Source organism: Chaetodon trifascialis, chromosome 22, assembly GCF_039877785.1.
Source record: "Chaetodon trifascialis isolate fChaTrf1 chromosome 22, fChaTrf1.hap1, whole genome shotgun sequence".
Classification (NCBI taxonomy): domain Eukaryota; kingdom Metazoa; phylum Chordata; class Actinopteri; order Chaetodontiformes; family Chaetodontidae; genus Chaetodon; species Chaetodon trifascialis.
The window spans coordinates 1142472-1157729 of NC_092077.1; the positions used below are offsets into that span (position 1 = coordinate 1142472).

Consider the following 15258-nt stretch of genomic DNA (forward strand, 5'->3'; position numbering starts at 1 on the left):
TGTGAAGACAGATTTGTCATTTATGGCACTAAATGTTTGTATTTACAGCGTTTTATGTATATTTTGTAAGTTGCTTTCTGAGTAAAACCTTTTTATCATTCTCCTAAAAAAAAAAAACTTTTTAGACATACGTGTTTTTCAGCAACAATATGTACAATATATACAGTATATAAAAATACTGTTGCCAACATGGATAGTAAATACAGTGTTTCTTCTATTGCACAATAGAAAAAGATATACAACAAATTAAAAATTGGGCAAGATATAAAGGCACTGCACTAGAAGTGCTTTCCCATACTCAGACATGCACACACAAACACACTTCCATATATACACACACATCACATCCTTGGACTGCCTTGGTGTATGCAGAATGGGAGGCTCAGCGTCTCACTAGAATTCGTGATATAGTTATTATTTCCTTACTTGTTTGGAGCCTGTTTGCTTATTATGGCTTTGCGTACACTTCCTGCACCAGACAGCAACTTTTGGATTTAAGATTTCGATGCACAAGCAGTAGTGCTGGGCAGTATGACCAAACATGTATATCATGGTATTTTTCAAAAATTACGACGGTTTCACGGGATATGATGGTATTTTTTTTCTTTCATCTGGAAGACAGATGTTTTAACACAGGTATATCGAGGCACTCATTTGGGCAGAGTACCTTTATCCGGTCCAAACATATGGAGAAACTCCTCTGTTGAAAACACTTTTTCAGCCTTTTTTCTACTTGCTAATGTTCTTATCTCTCATAAAATGACGAAATACAAATAAAACAGTAAAATAACACCTCGGGCTGCTCAGCAGAGTCCTCTGTTAGCACTCTGCTCATTCATGAGTAAATGAGATGGAGCGGTCAAACTAACTGCGCAGTTAGACCAGTCAGTAGCTCAGCAACCCATTGGTCTATTTTGATGATCTCTATTGACCAGTCAGAGTCAAGAGATTCGAGGGGCAGCGCCCAAATTCACCATAGTAACACCAATGACGATCCAGAAGGAAGTAAACCCAGAGATAGGTTATCACATAAAGAACGCTTCCTCCACTCTAGAAACCCCCTCCTCTTTATGTAAACAACCAGGACCTTCGTGATTGATCTCAAACTAACGCAGCGTCAAAGGAAGAGACATTAGCTGCGTTTTTTCAAGCTGGAATATAACTTTTGACCACAAAACAGCAAAGGTAAGACATACTGTATGAATGGTGGTTTGCATGAAGTGGCGAAATAAAGTGGACATATGATATTTTCGTCTTTTTGTTACAAGACATGCTTGCGGCTAAGGTGGTGGAGCAAATTGCTTGTGTTAGCCTGACAAAAAAAAAACAATAGACACAGCTCCTCTTTTTGGCACACGTTCTTCTGTCTCATGATGTTCTACTAGTTCTGCAGCTTTGATTTGAGAACTTTCAATGTCTGTCCCATCCATCTTCACTGTAACGTAACACCAGAGCACTACAGTTTACCACGCCCCGCACCATGCCTGTTTAGAAGCACAACATTAAAAACGGTCCCGTCTGAAACAGTGTCGCGCAACGCAAAGTTCCAGACATTGTGTAATCACATACACCAGTGTGGCAGTATATTAAAAATTTGTATCATAACAAAAATATACACCGGTGTGAACCATTATACTGCCCAGCCCTAGCAGTGTGCAGTGTGTTCAACATATTTCAGCTCCCCAAAGAGATCACCAGAACAGCGAGGCCAACTGACTCAGCAACGCCAACTGGGGCGACCACCGGCAGCATCTAGATCATAAACAAAGGAGAGGGCGTGGAGGTCTACAGACTAAGCTACGGTTAACCCCACATTGGCTACTGCTACCTAGTATCTTTCTCACAAATGTTTGGTTCTTGGCTCCCAGCTAGACAGACAGGGGAAAACAGACAGACAACAATAACAATGGGAAAAGGGAAAAAGAAACACTTGGAACAGACAGTTCTGCAGGATCATAAAACTCTGACAGTGACAATAAAGTTAAATCTAGTCTGAATGTGCTTCACACCTCTAAATGTAGTTCATTAAACCGCCAATGACATACCACTACATACGAACGCAGTATGTACAATATGTGCTACATGCTGCATACTGTTGTTCATAGTAGTATGCACTATGAAACTGTTAATTGATTTATGTTGTAGTATACTAGACCAGACTTAGCCAGTTCCCAATTTTGAAAAGTGGAAGTAAAGAATAAGATGGCTAATGGCAAACCACTACTACTGTGTAGCATCACCTTATGCTCTAAAAAAAAGCGAAACCATAAATTTGAATTTTCGTGATTTTCCGAAAGATTAACATTACCTATGTGGGTAACACCTAGGGCTGGGCGAAAAAAGATAATGATATGTCTCGCAATAGACACGTAATCAATATCAATTAAAATGCGTTCAATAAAACATTTGATAACTTTTTTTCTTCGTCGTAAGAAACCAGAAGTTGCAAAGCAAGGCTGGTTGCATGAACAAAGACACTCACTCTCAGGTAACCGAGCAATGTAGGGAGTAATCGCTTATCAGTGGGAGTGACACGCTAACACGCCAATCATGTAACAATATCAAGTTCGGTTGCCCCATCTCGTTGTCTCGTGTTTGATTCTTCGCAAGGAGTGAGATGAGAAATAGAAAGTGAGCACTGAAGCGAGCAAAGAAATTGTTGATAAAACAAACATTTTCAGCTAACCAAAATGTCAGTTTTTTGGATTTTGTAAGTCGGACCGTAGTCAGACCAATGTGGTCTGTAAATTATGCAAGACTGTGGTCCCCACCAAGACCGGTAATACCACCAACCTGTTTTACCACCTTAGCTGGCTCACCCTTTGGACCACAGCCGTATTCGCCAACGTCCAACAACATCTGCAACCGCAGCACCACTGCACAAGCAGCAGACCACCATGCAGAGGTACTCTGCTTCATTGCCTTATGACAAATCATCTCAAAGGCACAAAGACATAACAGAGGCAGTGGCATATCATATAGCTAAAGACATGCTTCTACTGAGCACTGTGGAGAAGCCAGGTTACAAAAATCTCTTACACATGCTTTTTTTTTTTTTTTTTTTTAAGCACACTTACAATAAAAATATAATTGAATAGTTCATGTATGCTTAGAGTAAGAAGAGTGACTAAAGTTTTTTCATATGTCTATGCTGGTTTTATAGTTCAATGTCAAGTCTACCTCAGTTTCTGCTATGTTTACAAAACACTGCACATATTTGAAAACATTTTATTCACAATAAGGTGAATCAGCTTGTGAACATCCTGGCACTAAACCTGCAGAAAAAAAGTTCTCAGGTTTCTCTACGTTTACATTTTTATACTTTTTTACACAGTGTTTTCCATGGTTGTGTTGACATTTCCTTTCCTTTCTGCCTTGATAGCTGAGGGAATTATTATCAGAGGAGGGTGAAATTTAAAATAAAAATGTTTAAATTTAATGTATTTTTCTCCTGGTCCTTATTTTAAATAGGTCATAAAAAATATCAATAATTATCGATAGCGACAGACATACACACAACATAAAATCACTATCGTGATACAGTTTTCAGGCATATCGCCCAGCCCTAGTAACGCCTATCTGACAGTTCGAAGGAGCCAGGTTCACCATTCCTCTTAAAGTCTGCTGTGTTGGCTTCAGTGGTCTGGGTGACTGTGGTGTAAGCAGGTCATGTGAGCCTGACTGGTCGCTGGCTAGCCAGCTACCTCTGCAGGCACTTGATGAAGCCTCTCAATTCTGAAAATGAAACACTTTTTGGATTCATTCAGCAATTTCTGTAAAACTGGCAATATTTGAAATCTCCACAGCTGATTTATCAACTCAAAAATTGTCAGAAGTGAAGTTAGTAATGAAATAACACAGGCAAAAAACAAAACAAATTCCATTGTAGGTGCTCAGGCACTTTGCATTGTGGGACACAGTAGGCAATGCAGAACAGGTCCAATGCAAACTGGAGATTTTTGCCAAATCAGTGCAACATCCAGGGATTATTGGCACAAAGCAGATTTTGCTTTTCAATGCATACTACCTGCTTAATTTTGGTCAGATCAGTGCATGCTGCTAGTCTAGCAGGTGGTTTGAATACAGCCATGTACTGATAAAGGAGGAGAGAAAGAGGCAGAGACAGCTGTGGTGGCCTGAAATGACCACTACCCCCTCCTCTTTTTAGTATTAGTTCCAGGTTACACTGTGATTCTTTCATTTCATTTTTCTGTCCATCCTTTTTCTTAATTTTTTATGTATTTCTCTGTGTGCTATCAGACAGACAGAATATCAATACGAGCACTGTGGAGAAGCCAGATTATAAAAATCTCTTTCACAAGCTTTTTATTTTATTTTATTTTATTTTATTTTATTTTATTTTATTTTATTTTATTTTATTTTAAACACTTGCAATAAAAATATAATTGAATAGTTCATGTATGTGGCTGGTTTTCTAGGCTGGTTTTATAGTTCAATCAATCTTACTGTACTGTCTATCATGTTTGTTTGTTTGTTTGTTTTTATGTTACAGATGTTCTAGACTACAAGCATGTCTTCATGACATAAAGACCTGGATGACCTGCAATTTTCTCATGCTAAACTCGGACAAAACTGAAGTTATAGTAGTAGGCCCTAAACATCTTAGAAAGTCACTTTCTGATGACATAGCAGTTATGGATGGCATTGCGCTGGCCTCCAGCACCACTGTAAAGAATCTGGGAGTTATCTTTGACCAAGACATGTCCTTTCACTCCCATGTAAAACAAATTTCAAGGACTGCCTTTTTTCACCTACGTAATATCGCAAAAATCAGGCATATTTTGTCTCAAAATGATGCAGAAAAACTAGTCCATGCATTCGTAACTTCCAGGCTGGATTATTGCAATTCTTTACTATCAGGCTGCCCAAATTCGTTGCTGAATATTCTCCAGTTGCTCCAGAACGCTGCAGCACGTGTTCTGACAAAAACCAGGAAGCGAGATCATATTTCTCCAATACTCGCCGCTCTGCACTGGCTCCCTGTAAAGTTTAGAATAGAGTTTAAAATTCTCCTCCTTACTTACAAAGCCATAAATGGCCAGGCACCTTCTTATCTTAAAGAGCTCATAGTACCTTATTGCCCTACTCGAACACTGCGTTCCCAGAATGCAGGTCTACTTATGGTTCCTAAAGTCTCAAAAAGCAGAACAGGAGTCAGAGCATTTAGCTATCAAGCTCCTCTCCTGTGGAACCATCTTCCAGTCTTTGTCCGGGAGGCAGACACTGTCTCTACATTTAAGAGTAGGCTTAAAACTTTCCTTTTTGATAAAGCTTATAGTTAGGGCTGGCTCAGGCTTGTCCTGGACCAGCCCCTTGTTATGCTGCTATAGGATTAGACTGTCGGGGGACATCCAAAGATACACCGAGCTCCTCTGTCCTTCTGTCCCTCTCCATCCGCACGCTCTCATGTCCTACCACGGCGTGTTACTAACTTAGCTCCTTCCCCGGAGTCTCTGTGCTTTGTCGTCTTGCAGGTTCCCATGGACAGTGGCTGAATCTGGATTGTGGATTTCAGCTGCATCTCCTGCCTTGGCCCTGCCTGACATCCACTGCAACTGCTACTGCTGTTATTACATCCACTGTCACTGTTACTGTGACTGCATGTCTGTCTCTCTGTCTCTGTCTCTGTCTCTCTCTCTCTCTCTCTCTCTCTCTCTCTCTCTCTGACTGCATTTCTGTCTGTCTGTCTGTCTGTCTGTCTGTCTGTCTGTCTGTCTGTCTGTCTCACTCTCCCTCTCTTGCTCTTCCTCTCTCACCCAACCGGTCGAGGCAGATGGCCGCCCACCCAGAGTCTGGTTCTGCTCGAGGTTTCTGCCTGTTAAAAGGAAGTTTTTCCTCGCCACTGTCGCCAAGTGCTTGCTCATGGGGGAATTGTTGGTTTCTTTGTAGATAAAAGAGCTTGGTCTGTACCAGCTCTGTATGGAAAGTGTCCTGAGACAACTTCTGTTGTGATTTGGCGCTATGCAAATAAAATTGAATTGAATTGAATTGAATTGAATTGAATTGAATTGAATTGAATTGAATAGATGTCAAGTCTACCTCAGTTTCTACTATGTTTACAAAACACTGCACATAATATGAAAACATCCGAACTGAGGGTCTAAACACAGAGGTTGTCATATGCTGTACAGACAGTAAAGCTACTTATGTGTTAGCATCTGACAGTCATTGCAACAGCCACAAGAGGTCTTTGATGGAAATAGTTGTTTTAAAGATTTTAACAACCAACTAATGCTGTTTCTGCTCAAGATGAATAGATATAATAAGGAGCCAACATCTCCATCAACAACACATTTGGAACAAGATATGAAGTTACAGATTCCCAGGTTAGATTTAAAATCCATCATTGTACTATACTGTCTTGCCATCATTCATGTTTGCAGTGAAGAACTTGTCAACAGCCTCCATGACTGCCTGCAGTTATTCAACGGTTGCCCTGCAAGTGTCTTTCCCCCTTACCATTTATCACTATCACTAACCTCTTTCAGCTGTGCTGATCATACACAGATACAGCTCTCTCTGCTGCTACAAATTACTTCATAACTCCTGCACCCCAGCCATACAAAGACGGAGGAATTTAATAAACTCTGCACTGGAAACACACCAACTGATGATTGAGAGGTGTGTGTTTGAGTAGGTGTATGTCCCATGTGAAATAATAAGTGATTTGCAGCCTGATAGATTGGGTATCTAATCAAATCTAAACAAATATTTTCAGGATGGCAGTAGTCAAGCAAAGTGACAGTCAGAATTGATCTGTCTTCTGGATCAGTAAATACACACATGGTTACACAAACACACACATGCACACAGTGAGTGTGAGATGAGGCTTCTATGACTCAAAACAAACAAAAAGCATCACATACAGAAACAAATTCAGAGGTGAGGTCAAGCTGGAAATGCACGTGTACACACAAACACAATTTACATTTTTATGGCCAGAGAAGAGAGCAGTACAAGGACACTTTTAGAGGTGCAGTTGAGTATACTCACAAGATCACAGACCACTGGCATAGGTCTTCACATAATAACAAAAAATAAAGCAGATCTCAGGTCTCTTGCAGCATCTCTACCACATATGCTATCTTTGCCAGACACACCAATGGTAGCAGCTACAGTACATTATTTTCTAAGTCGCTTGGCTTCTTCTTTGGGGATCCCAAGTTGCTGAGGCCCTCTTATAACCAATCTGTGAGTATGTCCTGCCAAATATCAAATGAGCCCTGAGATGGTATTAAGAAGCCATTGGTATTCAGTGACCTTGATCATAAAGACTTTCTCAAGGCTAGAGTCAAAGGTGCAGGTCACCCCTTGAAACACTCAAGCACACACACGCACGCACACACACACACACACACACACACACACACACACACACACACACACACACACACACACACGCACGCGCACACACGCGCATGTATGCACGCACGCACACACACACACGGAAGGTTTGACAATGCTTGTAAGTGCCCAAATTTTTTAACATTGTATATGTAATTTTATATTACAGTTGTAGAATGATCAGGGGAAGGCTTTTCTCAATTAAGTCGGCTTTATTAACAGCTCCAAAAATACAACTCACAGCGACCAACATACAGCAAGCACAGGGTTGTTTTCATACTCTTACCAGCTACCGTAAAACGTCACTGTTGTAAAACTGCCATGGCCACCAACAATACTACTGCCTATATATGACAGTGGTAAAGGTATATGTCACAATATAGTGACTGTTATGCAAATTCAATTAAGAAATGGTTCAGAATAACTATATCAAACCATACTATATCATATTTATATTTTCTTTTTCATTTCAAACTTCCACAAAAAAAACTGGTTCACATGAGCACATTTTAAGATCTTAAGGCTTAAAATGGGCAGGTGTAAGAGGGTGTTAAACTTGACTGAGGTGTCTCACTAAGTGAGGTATATCTCACTAAGATATGCCTGCCACTCATTTGTCTGATGCAAGAATAAGCAGGAAACCCTATACCTCCCCCCAAAAACCAACCTGTCAGTTGCTTTATTTTTTCTAGAAAATCAATGTTACAACAAGACAGGTAGCATGCTGCAAACATGTTTCATTTCAATCAGGGTTATTCTGTGCCTTGTTTAACTGAGTGACAGTGACTAAACATTCTACCATGAGACATAAAAAACTACCATGTTTCTATCCAAGGCAAAACTCCTTTGACGTTCCATTGGTAAGTGTAGGGGGAATTCATTAGCTCTGCAGAGTTAAGCACCTTGGCAAGACTCATGCAAGAAATCATGACATTCATAGAAAAAAAAAGTTGAAAAGGCATTTGTAAGACACTGCAGCAGCTCTGAACAGTGATGAGAATCTACATGAGAAATATGCAACAACCCAACTGAAAATGTCGCCAGACCGTGTTTCAGTTCCACATTAAATGCATGAACAGCAGTTTGGACTGAAGGTGCAGTAGTCACAAAAGCAGAAACAAAAGGCTAGTAATGTCTATTCTTCATATTCCACTGGAACTGATATGTTGCCAAGTGATGGCATTTCAGCTGAGAAGTCACTTTACCCTCAAGTGGGCTTTATTACAGCAAACCAACATGTCGACAAAGCATGTTTAGAGGAATATGAACAGGGTGTGCAATACAACCAAGGATATAATCACATGGAAATTGAAAACTTGAGGATCAAACAAAGGGGGGAGCAATTTGACCCTTATGGGCTGGGCCTGGCAATGGGCACAGAACAGCCATGCCCTTCAACACCATGTTCAACGCTGCCTTCTATCTGACAGTCTCTTCTACTCACGTCCTATTTATTTTTTTCTCCTTATTTTCATTTATTTTTGGGAAATGTCATTGAGGGTCCTGAAAATGGCTATATAACTATAATGTGTTATTATTATCATAATTATCATTATTATTATGTAGAGAGAGCAGTTGGTCAAGATTCCAATAACTGGCTGACAGAAAAGTGACAGAGCAAGAATTTGGGAGGAATCTGGAATTTGGAGGGATTGGAAGAAGGGCTGATGAAGCAGTGTTGTTCAGTTGAGACACGGCCTAATTGTATAGTGTCAAGAGTATAGTGCTGCTCATTGTATTAAAGACACTAATTCTTAGCCTGCAGTCTGGCGTGAGTCAGCCAATACCAGAAAAATAGCAGTGGCTCTCACTTCAGACCTAATGTCCTCTATCAGTGCCTATCCTCACTTTGACAAAATGCTACGACTGCAACTGACAGCCTGAATAATATATCCATATAAACATCTCTTCTTTTCTTCCCTATCCCATTATCTTTTGATCCATCAGTTTTCTCTTGCAACTCCTTGAGGAGGGTCTATCCACTAGAGTTGGGCGGTATCCAAATTTTGATACCGTCAGACTTTCCCCACATTTTCCCGGGGTATACGGTATTACCGTGACTAATTAAAAATCACTTAGCAGGACTTTGCGCGCAGTTCAGACGGTCAAAGCTTACGCTAAGAAGCACCAGTCCTAACTTGTAGCATACCAGAATGACAGGGAGAAACTCAGTCAAAAGCCTCTACCAAGCATTGCCACCCAAACGAAACATAATTCATACCCCACGAAATTCTATGCGCATGTAACGAAAACATGAAAATAGTGCACGTCAAAGGTACTGCATCTGCTGATTTCATCACTTCACGCAAACCTCAAAAGCCCACTATCATATGAAAGCAGAGAGTCTGATGATCACGAAGATGTCTGCCTCCTCACTGTGTGACGAAAACTTGGAGTAGCAGAAAAAAACTGCGCTAAATCATAAAGTATATTTTACCTTTGCTGTTTTGTGGTTTCACTGCTCCATCTCATGAATGAGCGCTCACAGAGGACTCTGCTGAGCAGCCCGAAGTGTTATTTTACTGTTTTTTTTTGCATTTCGTCCTTTTATGAGAGCTAAAAACAATAGCAAGCAGAAAACAGGCTGAAAAAGTGTTTTCAACATAGGAGTTTCTCCATACTGTATGCTTGGACGAGATAACGGTACTCTGCCCAGATGCACCTAAATGAGCGCCTGGACATACCTGTGTTAAAACATCTGTACGACTGCTCGGGTTCATTCTTAGCATGTACTTTTGCAAAGTCACCTTTTCCTCAAATAAAAATTCAACCAGATACATTGAACAGAGTGGACTTCATTTTTGTTATGATGATGCTACAATTATGTTAGACCCCTATAGACCTATATGCGCAGCATTTTTTTTTAATGAGGTTAATGAAACTGATTCCGTTGCTATTTTTACATACCGCGGAATACCTTATTACCGGATTACCGCCCAACCCTACGACCACCCCGGACCTGGAGGAGGCCCAGAAGTCCCAGGTTCTTTGGAGGTCAGTTTGGTTTTGATACTTTCATTGACTGCAAATTTGTTCAGGGAATTTGAGTATTGCATTATTATGTAATTTTAATAAATCTATTATGTTCTGTCTTGTTAAGAGGGGTCCTATGCAAAAACCTAGTATTTACATTTACACTATATTATGCCTATATGGTGCATATTTCTCAGTAAATTTGTGTTTAATCAAATCACTCCACACTAACAACATACAGAAAACCTGGGACCAGGGGGTATTTATTCCAACAGATAGTACTAGTCTCTTTGTCAGTTCTGAAGCTGTCATGGTCAAGTTGTCAAGTTGGCTGTTTGCAAGGTACTCAATGAGAGCAATTTTGCCCATGAACCTCTGAATTTGAAACTATGATTTGTTGATTTCTCAGTCCCCACTGTTGTACACAATCTCATGCCTTGCTGCACCACTTTGGAACGTGTCATGATCAGGGGCCTCATTAATAAAACTTGCTTACGCACAAAATGGGGCTTGAAAGTTGCGTGCACAACTTCCTGCGCAAAGGTTGTGATTTATAAAAAGAAACTTAGCGTGAGAATGTGCACACCGGTACGCCAACTTTGATGCTTGCGTGGCGGTGCAGATGGTGAGGTGGTGAATTGAAGCCAGATTGATCTCATACATTTAATGTCATCACATATCAGACTTATAGACCCGCGTAATCATAAACACCCAAGTCTGCAGTGTTATAGATGTGTTCCTTTAGTGAGCCTACTACTGTATGCACAATGTTCATATATCATACTTCCATCTTCAAATGATACAGAGCGGTGGATGGCACTGATGGATTAGTATAAATTGTGACAAGCTGTGTAACAATCATTCAACTTGCTGAGTAAGCATATAAATAGTGCGGTGACACTCGTGCATAATGCTGCACAATGGATGCGCTGGCACTGCTGGAAGATCACGCAAATGGTAGGATCAGGATGGAGAGAAGTTTTAGGGACCACGGAGATTTCCTGGCCCATGATGATGACTGGCTAATAAGCTGATTTAGATTCCCTAGAGCGGTGCTCTTGGATCTATGTGCTGAGCTGGGCCCAGTGTTAGATAGACCCACCCGCCAAAACAGCACCATCCCGTACCAAGGAAGATCGAGGCTATCTTGGGGTCCAGCGGTGTGGGTTTGGGTGCGCCCTTGCCCCCACCAGTAGCAGATGCACTTCGACGGTTCCATGCCACTTTCTTCTTGGCCTCCACCTTCACATCCGACCACTTCTTTTTCATTTGTGCCACAGACCGCTCTGTGGCACTGGCACTATTCACTGCGGTAACAACGTGCTGCCCCTCTTTTTTTTTTTTTATTTTATTCGTGACGCCATTACTGTGACCACCAAACAAAATATCATTTCTGGCCTCCACCTCACCCACAAGCACCTCAATTTCAGTCTCCGTAAAATTTCTTTTTCTTTTCTCTGCCATGATCGAACGTAAAATGCCATTGATCAGCAGGCATATTTATATGCAAAGACATTCATGAGGTACTTTGCATTGACCATTCATAGTAAAATGTGGGTGTGTCGGGGGCGGGATGTGAGGTGAATCCACCTGCGCAATCTTCCAGGTGGAGTGTGATTTATAAAGGGAAAATTGGGTGCAGGTGTGAGTACGCACGGTTTTATAAATCCGAATATTTTTTGGCGTACGCCATGTTCAGCTTTTGGGCGTACGCACACTTTTAGTATAGATTCTACGTAATGTTTTATAAATGAGGCCCCAGGTCCCTACATGTTCAGTGTGTTCTGTCTGCATTCACACCTGCATTCACAGCTGCCCAATTTTACATCAATTGCCAGCAACATATTCAAATGACTGGGGGGGTTTTTGCACACAAGCACTTAACATGTGCAACCCTGCCTGTACATTTACATGTCTGTATGCTAACATGCATGCACGTACAGGGTGTGTGTGCATATTCTGCATTCATACATACCAATGAACAGCGGCTCTTGGCTATTTATAGAACAACTATATTAGCTTACCCTTTGCGTTAGCTGCTGCTCTCAAAATGGCCACAGACAGCATGAGCAACAGCAGGAAAAGTAGGTGGGAAAGTAGGTAGAACAAATGAGAGTGCCTGCTTACAGCCTCAGAGAGAGAGAGAGAGAGAGAGAGAGAGAGAGAGAGAAAGAAAGTGTGTGTGTAGCTATGTATGTGTACGTGTGTGTGTGTGTGTGTGTGTGTGTGTGTGTGTGTGTGTGTGTGTGTGTGTGTGTGTGTGTGTGTGCGTGTGTCAGCTATGGGTATGTGAGAGGCTGTGGGCCATTTTTGCCATCAAACCAATCCACAAAATATACATGTACACAAGGAGCTGGAGTCACTGACAACCCTGGAAAGGCTATGCACACACATACAAACATACACACATGTTCTCACATGCAGCCAACAAGTACAACCTGTTCAGAGCAAAAGAGCAGCCTCTGAGTCACACTTGCCAAACTTGTGTCCTACACACAGCAGATTTGTTCATAAGAAAATACCTCCATATGAGTGTTTGCATGGGGGGGGGGGTGAAGGGCAAGAGGATGGCTGACAAAAGCAGACCTGTAGTTACCCATTCATACTGAGAGGGAAACAGAGATATTTGTGAATTCCTCCAGAAAAGCAGAGAGGCAGAGAGGTGGGCATTGATGAGAGCTGAGGGAGCTGTGCTTTCCAACTAAACAAAGCAGCCCCTCACTGCCTGAGATGGCTAATCACACTGTCTCTCTCGCTCTCGCTCTCTTTCTTTTTCACACATTCCAACTCACTTGATGAAGCAGCGAGCTCCTTCGAATGTGTATCCTTCCTCCCATCCTGTTGGTAAATCTACAAGGATAAGGGAGGGGATGAGAAGGCACAACACAGAGAAACATAAGCAGCTGCGCAGAGGGATATGAAGCTGATTATATACACACCTGCACAGCAGTGCAGTGTCTGAAAATAACTCCTTTGGCTTGTGCTCTTTCCTGCAATTCGGCGCCCCTCCTCAATACCCCAGAACAAATATTTGAGGATTACTCAATAATTCTGTTTCTGTGCTTGCACTACTTAGCTTCCTTTGAATACACTGCTGATCTGCATGCAGCGATGCCTTCCAAAGCGGCACCCCTTCCCTGCCGCGGAAGATGTGTTTTATTTTGGAATATCGGCACTGCACTGACACACCAGACGCGATGCATTGTTCTTCAAGCAGCCTTGGTCCCCATACGTGCTTGGAAATATTGTGTTTCTGCAGCAAAACGACTGTCAGTGGGAGATCTGTCATGTATCACTGCAGGGAATCTGCTCCGAATTCGGATCAAGCCTACGTGACGGAACTTTTAAAAGTGTGTCGCAAAGTGTCCAGGTGGAGCAAGAAGAAGGTTGGGGGACGCGGTACGTAACAGTCCGCCAGAGAGAAAAAAGGGCAGCGGTGTACAGGAGACTGCTGCTTTGCTGCAAAGAAAAGAAATCTCCCCTCGTCGTCTTCCACGGCTCTCTCCGCAACTTGTCGGCCCTTTTTCCTCCACTGTGACGCGCGGATAATCTTTCACAGGCGCTGCGTACGCGCATGTGTGTGCGTATTTTCGCAGAGATTGAAGAAAACCATATTCTCAGATTGTTTACCTGGAGTTTTCCTGTGCCCAGTGATTACAGCTTCCCCAGTAATAGGATGCAACCAGGTTGAACTCTTTGCTTCTTCGCTGTTGGTGGAAGAAAACGGGGGAAGGTGAACAGAGAATCCGACAAAGACAAACAGGGGGGAAAATGCGTCGGAGAAATAAGCACTGCGTATCCATAAACCCATGCGCGTGATATTTACTTAATGAAGAATATCCGCCCATCCTGAGTCACCCCATAACTCCAAGAGGAGGGAAGGCTGGAGAGCCAGTCCGGCTTAGGATCCGCCGCCATGTCTAACTGAGAGCGATACTGCTCTGTCAAACGACACTCAGGGGCTGGAGTGCGCGGCGTCGTGCCAAGCGCGCGCGAAGGATTCACTGTCTGCGCGCTTACAGGAAATGAGAGCGCGCCTAGAGGATAAAGACACAAGCCATGTTTTTCTGCCAAGTGACGGGGTGCGGTGGCGTGTTTTTTGCCAGACGTCCTTATGAATGTGTAACTAAACTGGCCCTAATGAAAGTCCACTACCAGTGTAATTTTTTGCACAATTCAGCTGTAAGTATACCATCACCAACGATCAATCAATCAATCCATAGATCCAATGCACCAAATCAATTCAAACGTGAGTGCCAAACTCAAACTGAATAAGAGTACAATTAATGAAAAAATGACTAGATAGATAGATAGATAGATAGATAGATAGATAGATAGATAGATAGATAGATAGATAGATAGATAGATAGATAGATAGATAGATAGAGTGTGTGTGTGTGTGTGTGTGTGTGTGTGTGTGTGTGTGTACATCTACAGTTGGTATAAGTGCTTGTTTATGCATACATGCTTTTTTCTTCTATGGACCTGTGGCAAGGAGGTGGTAAAAAGGATAGATACAACTCCTAATATTACTAAAGAGCTCAACAACACCACCCTGGGGATTTCACCCAGGGAATTACTCTTGTGAGACACAAGGCACACAGATTCGTGGTTACCAAGAGCACGAGACGGGGCTCCAAATTTAAAATACAATTTATTAAATATTCATATTTTCTAAAAAAAAAAAAAAAGAAAACACAGTAATAAAACCCATTCACACAAAGAAACCTAATCAGGGCCGAGGCCGAAGTGGATGAGTGAAGGCCAGTGCCTTCTCATCCCCTCCCTTATCCTTGTAAAAATAAGAAGCAGAAACTCAAATCACCAGATTGGCAGACACTCTCAGTGACACGGAAACCCACTCCCAGGGACACAGCAAGACAAGGGGGGGGGGGTGCACACACCAAAAAGAAAGACAAC

The 15258-nt window shown here is 42.0% G+C and overlaps 1 protein-coding gene across 11 annotated transcripts in view; it reads right to left on the reverse strand.

Moving 5' to 3' along the window:
• Positions 1-14359, reverse strand: part of LOC139350903 (pleckstrin homology domain-containing family A member 5-like) — a 251205-nt gene extending 236846 nt beyond the window's left edge. For 9 of the 11 annotated variants that reach the window (XR_011603550.1, XR_011603551.1, XM_070992567.1 and 6 more), the window contains exons 1-3: positions 14165-14318; positions 13969-14045; positions 13131-13188 (exon numbers count right to left, since the gene is read on the reverse strand). Coding sequence is in view for 8 of the 11 variants with exons in the window: in XM_070992567.1 (XP_070848668.1) it covers positions 13131-13188; positions 13969-14045; positions 14165-14256 (227 nt within the window). In the remaining 3 variants the exon portion in view is untranslated. Of the gene's footprint in view, positions 1-13130; positions 13189-13968; positions 14046-14164 lie in introns of all 11 variants that reach the window. The other 2 variants (XR_011603552.1, XM_070992563.1) reach the window with 2 other exon arrangements.
• Between the last annotated feature and the right edge of the window lie 899 nt (positions 14360-15258).